Source organism: Siphateles boraxobius, unplaced genomic scaffold (genome assembly GCF_051911475.1).
Source record: "Siphateles boraxobius isolate OS27281-9 unplaced genomic scaffold, OSU_SipBor_1 65, whole genome shotgun sequence".
Taxonomy (NCBI): Eukaryota; Metazoa; Chordata; class Actinopteri; order Cypriniformes; family Leuciscidae; genus Siphateles; species Siphateles boraxobius.
The window spans coordinates 10,071,693-10,090,734 of NW_027509192.1; the positions used below are offsets into that span (position 1 = coordinate 10,071,693).

At 34.0% G+C, this 19,042-nt stretch overlaps 3 protein-coding genes and 1 long non-coding RNA gene across 7 annotated transcripts; 3 read left to right on the top strand and 1 right to left on the bottom strand.

Moving 5' to 3' along the window:
- Nucleotides 1–704: 704 nt before the first annotated feature.
- tnni4b.1 (troponin I4b, tandem duplicate 1) lies at nucleotides 705–6,174 on the top strand. Of its 2 annotated transcripts, XM_077210851.1 has the most exons (8): nucleotides 705–745; nucleotides 2,014–2,049; nucleotides 2,273–2,314; nucleotides 4,035–4,166; nucleotides 4,238–4,327; nucleotides 4,918–5,091; nucleotides 5,169–5,260; nucleotides 5,354–6,174. In XM_077210851.1, exons 4-7 carry the CDS (start codon nucleotides 4,062–4,064, stop codon nucleotides 5,253–5,255), a joined length of 456 nt encoding a protein of 151 aa, XP_077066966.1. In that variant the 5' UTR covers nucleotides 705–745; nucleotides 2,014–2,049; nucleotides 2,273–2,314; nucleotides 4,035–4,061; the 3' UTR covers nucleotides 5,256–5,260; nucleotides 5,354–6,174. The 2 variants fall into 2 exon arrangements, with proteins under 2 accessions (XP_077066966.1, XP_077066965.1); XM_077210850.1 differs by lacking the exons at nucleotides 705–745; nucleotides 2,014–2,049 and having other exon boundaries at nucleotides 2,252–2,314.
- On the bottom strand, nucleotides 4,926–14,004 carry LOC143720904 (uncharacterized). 2 transcript variants are annotated; one of them, XR_013196646.1, is made up of 4 exons: nucleotides 13,903–14,004; nucleotides 8,871–8,940; nucleotides 8,374–8,465; nucleotides 4,926–5,061 (listed from the first exon to the last, which is right to left on the bottom strand). It is a non-coding gene; the product is annotated as an uncharacterized LOC143720904 (long non-coding RNA). The 2 variants fall into 2 exon arrangements; XR_013196647.1 differs by having other exon boundaries at nucleotides 8,871–8,973; nucleotides 13,903–13,995.
- Nucleotides 6,954–9,364, top strand: tnni4b.2 (troponin I4b, tandem duplicate 2). Of its 2 annotated transcripts, XM_077210854.1 has the most exons (7): nucleotides 6,954–7,002; nucleotides 7,267–7,311; nucleotides 7,398–7,529; nucleotides 8,148–8,237; nucleotides 8,322–8,495; nucleotides 8,898–8,987; nucleotides 9,109–9,364. In XM_077210854.1, the coding sequence occupies exons 3-6, from the start codon at nucleotides 7,425–7,427 to the stop codon at nucleotides 8,982–8,984; spliced, it is 456 nt and encodes a 151-aa protein (XP_077066969.1). In that variant the 5' UTR covers nucleotides 6,954–7,002; nucleotides 7,267–7,311; nucleotides 7,398–7,424; the 3' UTR covers nucleotides 8,985–8,987; nucleotides 9,109–9,364. The 2 variants fall into 2 exon arrangements, with proteins under 2 accessions (XP_077066969.1, XP_077066967.1); XM_077210852.1 differs by lacking the exon at nucleotides 6,954–7,002 and having other exon boundaries at nucleotides 7,206–7,311; nucleotides 9,109–9,175.
- Nucleotides 14,005–16,970: 2,966 nt separating the features above from the next.
- On the top strand, nucleotides 16,971–19,038 carry tnni4b.3 (troponin I4b, tandem duplicate 3). The gene is given in 7 exon segments (XM_077210849.1): nucleotides 16,971–17,092; nucleotides 17,240–17,332; nucleotides 17,575–17,616; nucleotides 17,730–17,861; nucleotides 17,935–18,024; nucleotides 18,106–18,279; nucleotides 18,581–19,038. Coding segments are annotated over 6 exon segments (546 nt in total). The 5' UTR covers nucleotides 16,971–17,092; nucleotides 17,240–17,314; the 3' UTR covers nucleotides 18,671–19,038.
- Nucleotides 19,039–19,042: the final 4 nt, after the last annotated feature.

A 19,042-nucleotide genomic window follows, 5' to 3' on the forward strand; every position in this document is an offset into this window, starting at 1 on the left:
GCAGTGTTTTTTGTCGTTTTTGCGTTGTTGTCGTCTGTACGCGAAAAACTTTTCCGTTTTTAATACATCGTTTATTCTAAAGGTTTTTACATATGGGTTTATTCATTTATCTTTTGACCAACTTTACACATAATTTTTTTCCCTAACAGCGTGGTGGTTGTTTTTTTGGCGTTATTGGCAGTATTTTCCCATAATAGAGTGATAAAATTAGATATTCAAAATCCCCTTTGTAAAAACCTTTGACTCTGGTCAAAAAAATCAAACAAGAATTTTGAACCAAGAGATTTCTGTTCAGATTTTTCAGATGTCTGGTAATTTATGAAAATTAGTGCATTTGTATCATCAAACAATTCATAAAACTTGTAATACAAATTTTTAAAAATGTTTATAATATAATCAATCATCTGGGGAAGTATGGTGATATATGTTAGTTTATTGTTTTGCCCTATTAACCTAGGGTGTCCTTTTCCAGTTGCTACTTTACACAAAAGAGAATTGAAGTGCATGACCTTTGTGCTAGTGTGTGTCATTTGGAAGTGTGTATGTCCATGTCCTGGAGGTGGAAAACAAATTGCCCAGATATTTGTACACTTGTGTGCAAGAGGCGTAACGGGGGTCTATTTTAGTTAGCCATTCACATGCAGGATTCAACCCATAAATCCTGCACGAAAAAAATCATATAACATTTATTCTTCTTCCACCCCACCACACAACACATCCTGCCCTGATTGTCTCCGAGTTCAAGGTAAGTCCTATAAGCTATCACATTCACAGCCCAACTTTAATGGACCCACACATGTTGTCATAAATACTTAAGGATATTGAGTTTATTGCTAAACATCAGTGAGGATTTGTACCGTACGATCTGTTCAAAACACTTAGATTTACAGTTCACATTTGGAGATAATCATAATTACACCTTCACTGTTGGGAAGATGGATGGATATCCGTCCTACATTCTCCCGTGTCACGACCGCGGCTCCCCACAGGGACTGGAGAGTGCCACGCTGTGTATTTTCGTAACAAGCTGCTTGTGTCAACTTTAAGGAATGTATGTTATGAAATACTGTAGCGGTTTCACGGCTAGCTTAGACTTGGAGAAGGTATGAAATGTTCTTGAAAGATTTGGCTCCTAGAACCAATTAGATCCTGAAAACAGTTCAAAGTGGTTTGACTTGCAATTTAGTCACTCAAGAAATTGGCATAGAATTCGCTCTGGTGACTAACAAAAAAAGTACGCCTCTGAACTAGTGGACAGATTTTGATTGAACTCTTAAATGACTACTTCCTATATTTGTATGAACGAATTAACCATAGACAAATTTTGGGTTGCTTTTTTTTTTGGGGGGGGGGGGGGGGGGGGGGGGGGCAATAAAATGCTTTTTTTTAAAAAATCTAAATCCATTTTTTCACTTTAAAAAAAATAAATAAAAAGACTATCCAGATAGTTTAGTATAAAATACAAGCAATCTTTTCCAAAACTTGAGTTCTGGCTACTAGGATCCGTATGAAAGCATCTAGTTGAAAGTGAGTTCATGGCTAGGGCTTGAAACTGGGCCATCATAGTATTTCCAGCCTGACTACATTTTAACATTGCTGCCATTCTAACAACCATGTGCTTTATCAAGCACAATAGGTACGAATGAAAAAATAGGTACGACAGAGTGCTTGGCACCAGTGCTTTATATAAAGCACTCTTCTTTGGATACGAGGGCTCCAAATTAAATTTACCTGTACATTGTGACTCCTCTGCCTTTCAAATACTTGGCACTCGTCACCTTTCCAGACTGTGTGGACTGTAGGAATGTTTTCTAGCGACTCATGCACAGATTCATACACTGAATAAAGATTTCATCACCAGAAACACATTGAAGATCAAATATCTGGAGATTCATGACCTTTGTTATGGTCACTTATGTTGGAAAAAGGAACAAATGGACCATTCATTTGGTCCATTTAAACACTTTATATGCGTTTTTAAATTCATTTGAATGAGAACTCTTCCCTTTTTAGGGTCCATAAAGAGAAACAACCATGTCTGAAGGGTAAGTACTTTAACAATGTTATGATTAAAACTGTAAAGTGGATACATTTTTCTCTTTAGTTAATTCATTTTGATGTTTATTTTCTTTCCTTATTGCTGCGCTCTGTGATTCATCATTGTAGTCCTGTAAGTCATTTCCCTTTTGGCAAACTTTACAATAATTCATAAGATTTAGCAGGTCAAAAAAATAATTTGAAGTGATTAAACATGACTTGTTTTGCTTTTCAGAAAAAAACTAAGTATACTGCCACAAGGCGGCTGCTCTTAAAAGTAAGTCTGTTTTTTTTTAATATAATACACTACCAGTCAAAAGTTTGGATTTTTGCTTCAAATACTTCTACACTGTAAAATCTAACAGTTGTTCTTACTGTGACTTTTTAGTTAACTTTACTTAATGTCCAATAATTTGTTGAACGAACTTAATAAAAAAATGTAGTAATCTGTGCTGTTTGTTACTCAGAAAACCCAAGTAAACATTTAAAGCAAAAAAAAAAAAATACTAAGAATATAACAAACCCAGCGGGGCAAATGGTTTTTGAGGCGGGGCAATTCTTAATAGACTTTTCACTAATTTCTTCCACTTCTGCAGTCATCATTCTTCTTAGTTGCATTCACTCATTTTCCAGTCATCTTGAATGTTATTGTCAAAACAACAACAAAATTTGGGAGAAGGTCACATAAGTTGACTTCATAAATTCATGTTGATTTCCTAGCATGAAAACCACAATGGTAACAATTTTTTTTTTAAATTAATTTAATTAATTAGACCATTACAATCTTATTTGCTGTCTCTTGTCAGTATAACCCCAATAACGATAGCAAATAAAATTGTAATGTAAAATAAAGCAAAAAATAGTAAAACAAAGCAATTCATTTATTAATGCCGCAATACACTCTGGGAGTACACTTCCACAGATCACAGATAGAATTAAGTTGACAAAACTTAAATGGATTAAGAAGAACTTGATGCAATTAAGTTATGCTTACTTAATTAAATTAAGGCAACGAGTTTGCACAATTGAATTAAGTAAATGAACAAATTTGTTTTTACAGTGTTTTCAGCAATAACGCATTAAATTGATCAATAGTGACAGTAAAGACATTTAAAACGTTACAAAAAATTCTATTTCAATGTTTTTCTTTTGAACTTTCTATTCATCAAGGTATCCTCCAATAAAAATGTATCACGGTTTCCACAAAAATATTAAGCAGCTCAACTGATTTCAACATTGATAGTAAGAAATGTTTCTTGAGCACCAAATCAGCATATTAGAATGATTTCTGAAGGATCATGTGACACTGAAGACTGGAGTAAAGGTGCGTTTAAGCCATATCGTAATTACCCTAATGACTAAAGCTTGTAGAACAACGTGGAAACTCGTAGTTTTCCGATAGCTACAGTTTGTAGCATGTGGCCGCTGTACCATCTGTCCACTGCAGTTTTAAAGTGTGTTCAACTTGAAGTGGCGCTGTGCAGACCATACAGTGTATGACATCAAAGTACAGCGAGAGCGATTCGCTTAAAGAGCTTTATTTACATTTATTTTATGTACGCATGAACTGCAGCATGATGATGGTGAAAATTCAGCTTTGGATCACAGGAATAAATTACATTTTAAAATATATTAAAATATTACTGTTTTACTGTATTTTTTATTAAATAAATGCAGCCTTGTTGAGCAGAAGAGACTTCTTTCAAAAATCTTGATAAATATTTCCAACCCCAAACTTCCAAATAATAGTGTATCATTTTGTTGTTTTTGAGTAATATGGATTTGGTTAATAAAGATAAGAACTTATGTTCATTTATTCATTTATATATATATATTTATATTTAATATGTAATATTAAACTTCATTACGGTAATGAAAGTCAAGACTAGAAGCCTTGAGGAAATGGCCAGCCGTGTTAGCAGTGTGCTGCGCTATGCGCTAAGCTATGTGCTAATCTGTTGGAACTTCATAGTCACGTCAGTGCTGTTACCTTACAGAGCAAATTACTGCAGAGGGCCACATCTATGCTGGCAGCAGAAAAAGAGCAGAATAAAAGAGACAGAGATGATGCTCTTACTGAGAGGCTTCCTCCTCTCAAACTATCTGGTCTGTCTGCACAGGAGCTCCAGGTATTTTCTAGAATAAAAAGTTCTATATATATATATAGTGTATGTGTATTCACATTGATGTTTTTTTGCAGGAACTTTGCAAAGAGCTTTCCCGCAAGATTGATGTTGTTGACGAGGCTCGATATGATCTTGAAATGAAAGTGGATAAAAATGAAAAAGAGGTAATGGTTGCGATGTTGTATCATGTTTAGAAAGACAAACAAGAGATTAATTGTAGTTTATTAATGAATAAAAATGTTAACAGGTGTTTTAGCTGCGGTAGATCTAAGGTAAAGCTTATCACTTACAATGTCAAGGACATGGATTTGAATCCCAGAAAACATACAAATGATAAAGGATCTGTACAATGTGCTATTTTACTATTTATACACTATTATATTATTTATTATTATTTAGAATTAGCTTTTAGTTTTATATTTTTTTTTTTTTAAATTACTTTAATTTTATTATGTGCTTGTAATGTTTTTTAAACATTTCTACATATCTTTGTTTTTATTTCAGTTTTAGTTATGTTGGAGCTTGTATTTATTATTAACAATGATTTATTTCTGTTAGTTGGCAAGGCAAGATTTATAATTTATGTTTAGGTTTTTTAAGTTTAAGATTTTCACCTAATTTGTATATTTTATTTTACCTTTATTTCAATTTGTGAAAAAAAAAAAAGCAATAACAACTGCTCTCAGACGAATAAATGCAAAACTGACATCAAAAAGGTTGTTTTGCAAGTTACCGTTGTTGTGGTCCATTTCAGATCCAGTCCTTGAACCAGAAGATTTGGGAAATGAAGGGTACAACTCAACGAACCAAACTGAAGAGGGTAAAGAAGTCACATGATGCCATGTTTGGAGCGCTGACTGAATCCAAAATGTCATCGAAGGCAGATTTCAAGGCCAACCTAAAGACAGTAAAGAAAGAAGAAGAAAAGGTGATGCCTTTCAGTCTTTTAGAGATATAAATGCATTCATTCAAACAAAGTGAATCTCATTCCAATTCCATTCATAGAAAGAAGAGGTGACTGACTGGCGTAAGAATGTGGAGGCCATGGCTGGAATGGAGGGCAGAAAGAAGCTGTTTACTGCTGGACAATAAAGAAGGTACAAAGCTAATTTGTCAAATTTAACTGTGTTTGAGTGCTGTAAAAAACAAGCATTTTGACTGAAAATGACATTGTTTTCCTAATATTTCAGACTCTGTAACAAGAAAGGAGAGCAACAGATGTGTGCCAAGGCAGGGAAACACACATGGTTTGAAGCAAGAAAAACCAAACCAAATACAACTTTGATTTGTTATGACTAATAATGTCAATCAAAAGCACACACACGTGCGCACACACACACACACACACACGCACCTCTGTTTATAATGTTCATAGGTTAAGTGTTTTTTGTAGATGAGCTTAGCTCTTAGTGTGTCTTTACCAGTTCCTGTCTTTTGCTGCAATTTGTGGACATTCTGTACAAATGTGTTTACATTTGAAACTAAATATAATACTTTGTGTATGATATGTTAAAAACATCATATATGCATGAGAAAAATAACCAGACTGGAAATTAATTGTATGCAATATTGTGAACTAGTGCTGTTCAGGAATAAAATATGTCAGATATTGTAACACTTTCTACACTGCTGGAAGTACAAAAAAAATGCAATGTAATGGCATTCCAAAATTAAATGACCCCATGCAACAAAGAACCGTGTTGTGTCACCATGCAATTCCCCTGCAAAACAAACTGTGTCCTTGAAATGCATTTCTGCACTTGTATATGTGCATAACTGGTTTTAAGTTACCACATGTTGTGTGTATATTACTATATTTACCCAAATACAATGCTGTTCCAATCAGCCAAGTTAAGAGTGGTATCATTTATTTGGATTTCACACTATACTAAAACCATTTGGGATGTGTATAAAACCATTTGTACGTGTATAAAAATGAAAAGAAACAACAGATACCATGATTCATTTATTGATGTTATCTTCCAAAATAAATCATTCAATCGATTCAAAATTCACTAGACTCTGAGGTCACTTTTAGTCGCAGTCATACAGCTACTGGCTGACTTCAGCAAATCCTTTTCTGCCTTGTACGGTCAAACAATGGGAAATGAAGAGGGACTGGCAGTGGACAATGTATGTAATTGTGTTTTAGTGGTGCTGAGTAAAATGAGCCACTGGGTAAAAGGGTTCAGTCTATTTTAGTGAGCCACTCAGAGGAAGCCAAAGAGGCCATAAAATTTGCTTGGGTTTCCTTGTGTACTGACATTGTCCCACTCTACTCATTCACTTGGAGTGGTCTTTGGAGAAACAGGTATGAACAATTGCACTATTTGGCACAGCTAACAGTAAAAGCAAAGCATTTGATTGCTCTAAAAATAACAGAATTACCCATGAGATACATAACATTAATGTGTAGCATAGCCCAGATAGTTTGGTCTTTGAAAACTTTAATAATTGGTTACATTGTTGAGATCTGATCTGAAGCTGTAGGAAATTCAAGTAAAAGTCTCATTGCTGTCTAGGAGAAACAATTGAGACTTTTCATCATTTACGACTTTTGCTTCCTACTTTCTTTGGCTTTCTGAATCTGGTTCATCCATCGGAAATCTATTACTGTGTGATGTTAATAAATATATATATAATATATATATATATATATCTTTTTTGTGTGTGTATGTGTGTGTGTGTGTTCAAGTGGCATGTACCTCCAAAATGATGCTTATGAAGTGCATTATTATTTAGTAATAATAACTGCCGCTTATCTGTGAGTCACCAATCTTTACATTTCAGATTTTTGACTAAGATTTGCACTTAGAAGGTCACAATGTCTGAGTCGTAAGTATTCTGTCTTTTAAGTTGATAATATATGCATACAGTATTAGCTATCTTGTTGTAAATGTACATGTTTAAAACATCCTTTTCATAAATTACCATACTTTTACTATTCCTTTTCATAAATTACAACTACTTGAACTATTCCTTTTCATAAATTGAAAACTGCCATTTTAGACAGGTAAGTGGACTTTATAACTTTTACTTTTTGTACATGGAAATTAAAAAAAAAAAAATTAACAGAACCCAATAAATGTGCTTATTCTTTCAGCGACCCAAATCTAAGATTACAGCTTCCAGGAGGTTGTTCTTAAAGGTATTTGGTTCTGTCTGTTTTACAGAGATGTCTGTTTTTCTAAAGATGATGCATTTAGCAATGCTTTCTGATATGTTTTGCTTCAGACAAAGCTCCTGAAGAAAGCAACATCTATGCTTGTAAATGAAAAAGAAGATAAGCAGAGGGAGAGAGAGACCACCTTGAGTGAGAGAGTGCCACCTCTACAATTGTCCGGTCTGTCTGTTCAAGATCTTCAGGTAAACCTAGCATAGCCTGTTAACTGTCAGTGTCCTTGTAACGGACACTTGGTGCACTTTTTATTGCTTTTGTCCTTTATAACATATTTTAGTAATGATCATAAATTAGGTTTCATTCGAAAGCTGAAACACTCATAATTCATCCTGTATAAACCGTTTTTGAAATTGGACATTGTTTAAATCCTTTTAGAGGGCTAATTTTTTGTGATCTCAACTTTAAATTTGGAATGCAGCTTCTTTCTTTTTTTTTATGTGCAATTTTAGAGCTTTAATATTTTTAAGCTGCTTTCACTTCTGTAATAATCTGCTGGGAAGAAGACCAATTTAGGTCTGTATTCCAAAACCATTCATGAATTACAACCATTTAAGTTCAGATCTATGCTCAAAAAGAGGGCTGACTGTTAACAGGTTAAAATTAAAAAATACTTTTAATTATTACAAATATCTATTTAATTTCTAAGATTATTATTAAAGACTTAATGCAAATTATCAACTCAGTTGGTGCAAATTATATATTTTTTATTTTTATTAATTGTAAAAATTCATTATTGAAGAAAAAGAATGGTCAAAAAATTGTTGACAACCACTCCAGTAATTTTGACAATACTGTGTTCTCAGGCTCTCTGCAAAGACCTTCATCACAAGATTGACGTTGTAGATGAAGAAAGGTACGACATCTCGGCCAAGGTTACCAAAAATGAAAAGGAGGTACTACACCATCAGGGGAATCACTTTGTATCTTATTAGATTCAACGGAAAGACACTGGAATTAACTTTATGTGGCTGCTTTAGATTACAGATTTAAACATCAAGATCACCGAACTTAGAGGCAAAATGAAGAGACCTGCCCTGAAGAGGGTGAAGATCTCTGCCGATGCCATGTTAGGTGCTCTTCTGGGCTCCAAAGTCAAAGAGTCTGTGGATTTCAAAGCCAACCTCAAGACACACAAGAAAGAAGAGGAGAAGGTAAGTAATGAACAAAACTGATTCATTTAAATATGAATTATATCGTTGAAATGTATCCAATTAATTAGCATTTGGTCACACTTTAGATTAGAGTCCAATTCTCACTATTACCTAACTACTTTTGCCTCAATAAACCCCTAATTACTGCTAATTAATAGTTAGTAAGTTGTTAAATTTAGGTATCGGGTAGGATTAGAAAAGGATTAAGGGTTGTACAATATGGTCATGCAGAATAAGGCATTAATAGGTTCCTTTATAAAAACTAATAAACAGCCGATATAGTAATATGCATGCTAATAAGCAACTAGTTATTAGTGAGAATTGGACCCTAAACTAAAAAGTTACCAAGTATTTTTGTGCTATTTTAACACATACCTGTTGTTACACCTGCTCCTCTCATAGAAAGAAGAGGTGACTGACTGGCGTAAGAATGTGGAGGCCATGTCTGGAATGGAGGGCAGGAAGAAGCTGTTTGATGCTGGACAATAAATGGTGAATTTAAAAAATGTTTAATTACTCTTAAAGAATAAGAATCTATATTTTTATAGAAGACGTCTTGCATGAAATATTTGACCTTGACTTTCAGCAATGATTTTTTTTCTTTTTCTTACAGATAGCAACTACATGAGATCTGACATCAGAATTCAGGAATTCAAAAACATTTCAAAATTAATGTATAAATCAATCCAAGTTCATAAAAAGTTCTATTTTAAAAAAATTCTATTTTAATAATTGCTTTCATTTTCTTGTCTAAAATTCATTTAGACAAGAAAACAATGTCTCGGACTTACTTGATGTGCTACTTAATGATTTATGTGATGTTCACCTCTTTTCTGACTTAATAATAAATACAGATCAGAAAGGCTAAATGTTTTGTCTATTACTTTATTAAAACTAACTGCCAGCAATAAAGACCTTTTGAGATGTTTAGATACAACAATAGCCCTAAATGTAGCAGGACAAGGCTCTGACCTTGCCATACATCTTGATCTATTTGACCTCACCTCATAGCAGACATAACTTTGTGTCCTGGGAATTCCTTCAGTTGTTCTAACATCTATCAACAATATTTGTAAATTAGTGCAACTGAAAAAAAAATACACTACCTTGAACAGTCGGATTAAAGCAATAATTTGTCTTTTTAAAATGTCAGTAGACCAACTAAAATCGTGCCTGTCCAATTTTGGAGTGGATTTACGTTTCGCTAATCGCTAGGCTATACATGTTAATCGACTAAAATTGCGCATGCTATGAAACCATTGGTGATGCACGATCTTTCAAACGTTTTGCATAGTTTGCACTGTGTCATGTATAATTTGACAGGTAGATGACGACTGTAGCGAGACTACACAAAAAAACGGTGTAGCTCAAAAATACTTGATTATTTTTAATCCGTGTTTATTGATCTCTTAAAGGGCCAGCTACAATTACATTTCCCATCCATTTAAAAATATAGTAATAATAAAAAATATAACTAGCGTCATAATATGACACTGAACAGAGCAAAAAAGAGTGATTCTTAGCAGATCATGCTGGTTGATGCAGTTTTGATATGAACACTAACCATTTAAAGACAAGAACTTGCATTCGGCATTTCATCATCTGGCAATACGGCCTAAAAATAAATCCAGGACAAATGGCAGGTGGTAATTCATTACATGTCTCTTGGAGTGTCCCCTCTCAGGGAGAACGAGGTGTGAGTAGGCCAGCTCACTTTCAATAAGACAGTGCTTCCACGACCCAGGGCTCGATTTGAGAGGGAATTTGAGGGATGGCACCCCCCTTGTTGAAAGAAATGACCAAAAGCATCCCCTCTATAAACCCCAGAACCTAACATGCAAATGAAATATTACAATTCTCTATGCATGATAATTAACTAACTATCAAAACAGAAATTTTACCAGTCAGAACTCTATTATGTAACGCGCTGCGCACAGTAAAGCAAATTTGCATCATTTTTCGAACAGTTCAAAATGGCTAAGAGAACAGTTCGAGCACATCTTTTGACGTTCATTAAAATCACCAGGGTGATAATGCACACATGCATATTGTAGCTAAATGTACGTGTTTGTTTAATTATTAATGTATTTATTTAAATCTGCACAGAAATCATTCAAACCACAACTAGCAAAACTGTACTGCTAATAGCTTGACATAAGCACTATCCGGACGCTAATAGCTCGACAGCGGTATTTTTGACTGAGTTTCTGGCTGTTTATATCCAGTTATTTATGATAAAAGAATGCATGCTGCATTCGCATGTGACAGTGAGGGATGAAAGATGATTGTGTGTATGAGAGAGAGAGAAATAGAGAGAGAGAGGGGGGGGGGGGGGGATTGGAGATGGATGGGGTGAATGCATGCATTCCATTCAGAAATGATCACTCTATTCTTTTTGTCTTTACCGTTTTTTTTCTTACAAAAACTCTGTAGATAATGTTTAGACTGTAAACACTTCAGTGCCCTCTGAAGACATTATTTAGGTTGTCTGGCACAGGAATTGTGTGTGTGTGTGTGTGTGTGTGTGTGTGTGTGTGTGTGTGTGTGTGAGTGAGTGAGAGACAGAGAGAGAGAGAGAGAGAGAGAGAGTGTGTCTGAGTCTGGTGCTCAGTCATACAATACTAGTCATATCAATTATTTCATGCATACTGCCTATGTAGATTTTTATTCTACTCTTTAATGTTTTTAAAAAAGACACATTTTGTTATCATTGTTAGCTACATGAACGCACCCCTTACCCCACGACCACACCATCCCCCTTGAATTGTTTTTACAATTTGACCTCTCCTTCCACCTGCTCACTGTCCTCTAACCCAAGAAATGATTTATTACACCACATTGCGTTCTGCCAGCTATCATTTGCTGAATGTGCGTAAAGATTATCACATTTATGAGATAGATGTCATGGCATGACACCTGCTATAAACTTAGATTGCAAAAACTATTCGCCATTTGTTTTTTTCCACTTCCACTCTTTTTTCTCATCCCTTCTATTTTTCACATGCAGACAATGTTTCTAATATGAATTAATAATATCATTTGTTTAACTATATCATTTATAAGTTGTATCTTAATAAGAATAAAATGTTTATTGTATGCCGTATTAACCCTTAGAGTCTGTCATTTCCAATCAGATTTCTTTCTGTTATGCCGAGCATCACCTTCAGACCTGTGACCTGGTCACTCTGATAGTCAGTAAGGTTTTGGCCACCGAAAAGAGTCCTTCAAACTGGTCCACACCGCACAGCTGCATGTCTCTGTCCGAAAAAAAGCTTTACTATGCTAGTTTACTGTGTGAACAGTTAATGTCAGTGGCACGGACGAGTTCTATTTTAGAAAGACGTTCTCATGGGTGCTGAGACTATAAATCTAAGGGTTTTCTTCTTTCCTCTGTCAGCCTCACACTCCTCTTTTTTCTTCTTCTAGCAGGTATGTCTTTTTCAGTGGCCATAAGAGACTAACAGCTGTGTGTTCTGTGTGTCATTATACTCAGTTGTCAGTTGTTAGAAAGGGTTATCTAGCTGTGATGGTAAATATTAAAAGGCTTTAATAATTATTTATTCAATACTGGTAAAAAATTGGGAACAATTCCATTGTTATTTATTCGATTGTCGCTCAAATTAGCGGCAATCCTGGAAGATTTTCACCTCTGCTTAAACTATGCACAGAACTCTTACCGCTGAGAGAACTAATAGGACAAACGCATGGATTAAAGGGTCGGATTACCACTGTCATTAATTCATTTATGCATGATTCTTCAAAGATTGCATGAATTATACACATTTATTAAATATGCAAAGTGGGTTAATTATTTATTTTTTAGAATTGTAATGCATTTATACAGAAATTCACCTTTTGATTAAAAGTTTAGATTTTTGTATATGGTAGTCAAACTATCATAACTAACTAACGCATCTGAAAAGTGTTAACTGTGACTTGCAAAAGGACGTTATAGTTCAAGTATTTCCCTTTAAGTGACTTTATATTTAAAATAAAACTTTGTCAGGTCATAACACCATATCATACCACCATGATCAGTGTTATTATTGTTAACTAAAACTAATAATAATTGTTTTCCTCAATTGAAATAAAATAAAATATGAATTAGATATGAATATGAACTTAAAAATCAGAAATGTTGCCTTAATTGGCAGCACTAAAAAATGACCAAAACTAAATAAATAGAAATCAAAGCTAAATAGAAATATTAAAAAAGCTCATAAAAAAAGTTAAAACTGAAAATATAAACAAAACCTAATTAAAAATGCTATACTAAATACTATAATAGAATAAATAATTCTGAAATAACACTGCCGGATATATAGGGTTCAAATGCTTATCCTGAACATTCTCATTTGTTAATATTCTAATATGTGTTTCAGAGTAGTGATGACTGTTTGAAATAGTTATTTTATTTTGCAGATAAGGAGGGACTACAGAAGCATGTCTGATGCGTGAGCATCTCAACCTTCATCAGTAATAACCAACTATTTGAATTATGATATCTGTCATATGTCTCTATCAATATTATCTTCTATCTATATGCTTAACTGGCTGCTTGAACCCGAGTCCCCAACCAAAGCCCAAGATAACTTCAGCCCGTCGGCTGGGGTTGAAGGTGAGCGCCACCTGCTGAACACAGTTACACATATACAATGGACCTGTCATCATTAAGATGAGGCTGCTGAGTGCAGCAATGGAAATACTGATAGTAGACAAGCAGGATAAAGAGAAAGAGAAGGAGAGGGAGCTGAGAGAAGTGTTGAGTGACAGAATTCCCCCCATCAAACCTTGGCTCAGATCTTATTTTATTTAATAGCACATGCATTTGTCAATGTTGCTTAAATGCAAAGATTATTCGAAAACAAATAAAATATTAAATTTGAGTGTTTTATTTTAAAATTAGCCTTTTTATTGAGTTTAAGTTAACTTTTTTTATATTTAATTTAATACATTTTAAAAAATACATTTCATTAATTCACAAACCACCTGAAGTTTCCTCACAAAGCCCAGTTTTGCAAACTGCTCTACACAGCATGAAAACCAATGCATCCTAATAGACAGGCTTCGAATCAAGTGGTACTATACCATATTTTAATTTGTTGACTGTTTTGTGTGTAGGAATTTGCATCACAAGATTGCTGTGATTGATGAGGAACGCTAGACATTGGCGTTAGGTGGCCAAGAATGAAAAAAAGTTAAGAAAAACTGAAACAAACATCAGCATTTGATAAACAGTTCTCAATGATGACGCTATAGTGTTCTGTTAGCACTGATTCGAACAGTTAGCTTAGCAGCTCGGTCAAAGGACTGCGTTATGGAGCAAGTTGTGTGGTCTGTGTTGATAAAGATACAGGCAATGAATCAGAAGATCTACGAGATGAAGAGCAAGCTGAAGAGACCTAACCTGAAGAGAGTGAAACTGTCGGCTGAACATTTGCTAAGTGTTCTTCTGGGCTCCAAATACAAACACTCACAGTCTATTGACTTCAAAACTAATCTGAAGACTGTGAAGAAAGAAGAGGAGAGGGTATGATAAAAGTAAAATATATCAAATAAATTAAATGGACAATAATGGACTAATCAAAATTGTGTCTTTACCTTCCCCAGAAAGAGTAACTGACTGGCGTAAGAATGGGGAGGCCATGTCAGGAATGGAGGGCAGAAAGAAGCTGTTTACTGCTGGACAGACGTAAGGTAAATGCTAATGACTATAATGACTCCTCGTTTTGAACGAATCGTTTGAACGAGTGATTGACTCACTATTTAAGACAATGATTTGCCGCCACCTAAGGGCAGTTTTAGTTTCATTACATTTATTTCTCCATAGTTTCATTTGCGGCTGATAAAATCACATAATTAGCCTTCATCCCGCAATCACAATGGCAAGAGAAATGAATTATGAAATGTTTTTTCGTGGTGGACTGTGTACACATACCCTGTACTTAAGTGGAGAAGTCTACTTGAAGCAGAGATACACTAATAAAAATATTACTCCAGTAAAAGTGAGGTTTCTAATGCGATACAAGCGCAGTCTGACATTATTATGAATTAGGCACACTTGATATGAAATATCATATTACTCCCGGATCTTGGCATTTGGACGGGATAAGACCAAATCGAGTTATGAATACTATACTCAGGCTTATATCTTTTTAAATTCCTTTCTTGTACTATGGTGATATGAAGTAGCCCAGTAACATTTTATCAATCATTTAATTCATAATCCATTCCTCTTCCTGAAGACCTAACCCTCCTGCTGTGGATAAATACATTTTTGTTTAAATTTTGTGGGGTTGTTCATGAGTTAACCTTAAGACCCGCTTAATTTAACAAAACAATAATTTCAGGGACATTGCGAGATACAGGCTAATGTTTTTTCATTATAATGAGGGCCTTGTGAAACTGCACAGCTTTTCCAGGTCATATAGATTTGAATGACAGACTACAAACACACCAGAGCCAATCAGAGTAGGCATAGGGAGCGACACGTGTAGTTCCGCCCCTTTCTGCGAGCTGCAGCCATGTGTACTTGAAAGCTTTTTGCAGCTCGTTGTTCGTTGTCGGAAAGCCAAATTCGAAACTTTAAAATTGGAGTAGCTTAAGTGTAAAACATTTATTCTTGATGTAGCCTATTCGTATTCATATTGTATTAAATCACTTATCTAATCTCTATTCTCTGATTTTTATTCCTTTGCTCTCATGGCCTGGTCGCTGTCCAAGGTGTTCGCGGAGGGGCCGAGAGTATGACGAAGATTGAATGTTGATCTTGTTTTCGGTCCTGATTGTTCTGCTGATTATGGTAGAACGCGTTTATAAATAAACTGTTTTGTGAAATAAGAGTTAACATTGTTATATGCGATTGTAATGGATAATGCTAGATAGAATGTGTTTATAAATAGACTGTTTGTGTGAAATAAGAGTTAACAATGTTATAGGCTTATGTGATTGTAATGGATAATGGAAGATAGAATGCATTTATAAATAGACTGTTTGTGTGAAATAAGAGTTAACCATGTCAAGTAGCTATACCAGAGATAATAATTGAATAGTCCTATAGGCTAACATTGTTTTGTTTTTTTTCAAAACAAAATAAATACAAATGCCCAAATACATCATTTTATTTTATATATTTTATTGCATAAACATCTCTCTAGATATGACAAGTTGGTTAGATATAAACTAGCTAAGGAACTAAAATGAATAACATTAGTGTCTGAGAAAAATCTCGTTAAATGTCTTGCAGATGGACAGCAGTACAAAACCAATTATGTCAAAAATATAAACATTTCAGAAAGTACATTTTCAAAATGTTAAAAAGCCTTGAGAATGTCTAATAATGCTATTGTTACTGTGTTTTTTAATTTTTACGGCAAACAGATCATTTTGATAACATCAGTTTCACAGAATGCATGGTAACAATTTACAATAAGGATCAGTTAACGTTAATAAATGCATTAACTAACATTAAATGATCAAAACATTTGTTACAGTCTTTATTAACTTTAGTTTATAAAAATAAAACTATTTATTGTTAGCCTAGTTCATTTTAGCTCAGGTCCATTAAATAATATTAACAAATACAACAACTTTAGATTTTCATAATCTACTAGTCTGAAAATGTTGAAATTAAAATTAACTAATATTAATAAATGCTTTATCTTTCATTGTTAGTTCATTAACTAACTAATGTCGTTAACTACTGTTAACTAATTTAACCTTATTGTAAAGTGTTACCATGTACTGATACAGTACTGACCTTTCATGCCGAAAAGAGAATCTGATCAGTAAATTTATTGTTTTAACACTTTTGTTTTTCAAATTAAAAGCTCTTTCTATGCATTTTGTCATATTTAATACAGCTGCAGTTCTTCTTTTGAACTATTGGTGGCAGCCTGCAACAACATACTGTATCAGGAAGAAGAAAAAACCAGAATGTCAGTCCCTTATGCTTGTGAAAAAATATCATTCATATAGCCTATAAAATATATACTTTAAAATATCATATAATTTCAGATCTGAATTATTAATAGAATTTAGGAAAATATGACAATATTATGTAATATACTTGAAATGTCTTCACAAATTGTTTGAATGTCCCTTTCAAATAGGATATGATTAACCTTTTCCTGTAAAGTCTTGAGATATGTGGCTATCATATTTGAAAAGTAACTATTATATTTATGCATTTGGCAGATGCTTTTATCCAAAGCGACTTACATTGCATTACAAGATACACATTTACATTCTTATTAGATCTAGAACTACTTGTTGTAAATTTAAAAGTAATGCATTACTAGTTACTTGAAAAAAGTAATCTGATTACATAACCCTCAACACTGGATAAGACAATGCGTACACCGGACACATATAGTCTCATTAATCCTGGAGTATTGTTGTGCTCACCCTTAGTCTAGATAACAAAGTACATTTCTGCACCAGCTGCTCTGAAGCCTGGGATGCGAAGCATTTGACAATGATAATGGTGCGGACAGTGGTCTATTTTAGTGAGCCTCTCATGAGTGCATCAGAATCTATAAATCGGCTGAGTTTCTTCCCTTTGGGCAAAGCAAAGTCATACTTCCATCATCTGAGAGGTAAGGACCTTCAGGTTATGACAACTTCCAGTTATTAATGCGTATAAGATAGATAAAGTAGTTGTAGATTTCTTAGCTTCTTACCTTTTTCTCATTGACATTACATCAGAATGTTCCTTGTTTTTAGGAAGTCTATTTTAGTTTTAGATTTTTGGACCTGCACACAAGTCTTCTTTTTCTTTTCATTTGTTAAACCTCCAGGAAAAAAACAACGGCACTAACATGTCTGAAGCAACGTAAGTATTTTAGGAACTTTTTATTATTATTTTTAAATATAATGTTATGGAAATGATAAAATAATAAATATCTGATAGAAATTATACATCTATTTATATGTTAAATATATGTGTTTTCTTTCCTGGCTCTCTCCGTGTCAGTCCGGTGAGTATTTAAACACGGTATTTAATTTGCAGTATTATTATATTACATTGCAGCTGGCAGGGTCACAATGTTGTTCATTTCATATCGGCTCTCTTCTTCAGAGAAAGCCCAAGATTTCAGCATCTCGCCGGTTATTTTTAAAGGTTAGTATCTATTTTTTTTGTATAATCATTTTATGTATGAATATATTTTAAAGCAACTACCATGATGTACATATGAATATATGGCTATGCATCCTCATTTTAATGCATTGCAGACCAAAATACTGAAGAAGGCCAGCACACTGCTGGCGGAGGAGAAGGAACAGAAAAAGATTGAGCGAGAGCAAACGCTCAGTGAGAGAGCTCCTCCTATCAAACTGTCTGGAATGTCCATACAGGACCTACAGGTTGCTATTCTTTAGTATTTTGCCAGAATTCCTTTGAGAATGTTCTTCTTACATGCTGATGCTCTGCTTACAGAATCTGTGCAAAGACCTTCATCAAAAAATTGATGTTGTTGATGAGGAACGATATGACATTCAATCTAAAGTTGGCAAACATGATAAGGAGGTACTTTTTTTTTTGCTTTAAAAGTGCATTAAAAATACCTAAACGTAAAAGCATTCATTTACATTGCTGCTTTTGGTGTAGATCGCAGAATTAAACCACAAAATCTTTGAGCTGAAGGGTAAAATGAAGAGACCTGCCCTGAAGAGAGTGAGGGTGTCTGCGGATGCCATGCTGGGGGCTCTGCTAGGTGCCAGACACAAGGAATCCATCGACTTTAAAGCTAACCTCAAGACTGTGAAGAAGGAGGAGGAAAAGGTAATATATTTAATCAACACATCTATCAATATCATACTCAGACTTTATGGATTCAGGGCTTTTTTGTTTGTTTATTCATCAATAATCATATAATAATAAATAATAATTTTGAGATTATTTTAAAACTTTTATTTGAATAAAATGTATATGTATCGTTTTATTTGATTTGATTATGTATTCATTATTAACAATGTATCGCCTTTTTAATGTGCACTCTCTATAGCTCAAGAAAACATGGCATTTTTGTAAATACAAGTAATAACTGTTTATAATTATATGCATTTGCTTGTAATCCACACAGAAAGAGGAAGTGACCGACTGGCGTAAAAATGTGGATGCCATGTCAGGCATGGAGGGCAGGAAGAAGCTGTTTGCGGGACCAACTTCTTAATTTATCATTAATTATTTCACACATTACATCCAATGTGAACTGAAGGCTATTTAAACATCAATATTTAACTGCTATTTAATTGTGGTTTTGTTGTTTGTTTTATTGCACAAACAGCTGGATGAATGAAAAAACAAGAGAAAGAAATCCACAAAGCAGCTGGGCTATTGTTAACCACAGTTATCAATTCAAATAGCCTATTGAAACATTATGTGCTTTATGACACATATAAAACATTTATTTATGTTAATATATGATTATTATATAATTGCATTTGTCATTATATAATAATGTTTATATTGTAATGAGATGTATATGTGATCAGATGTGTGAATATTGAGGAACAATAAAGCTTTCACTGTTTTCACAGGTATT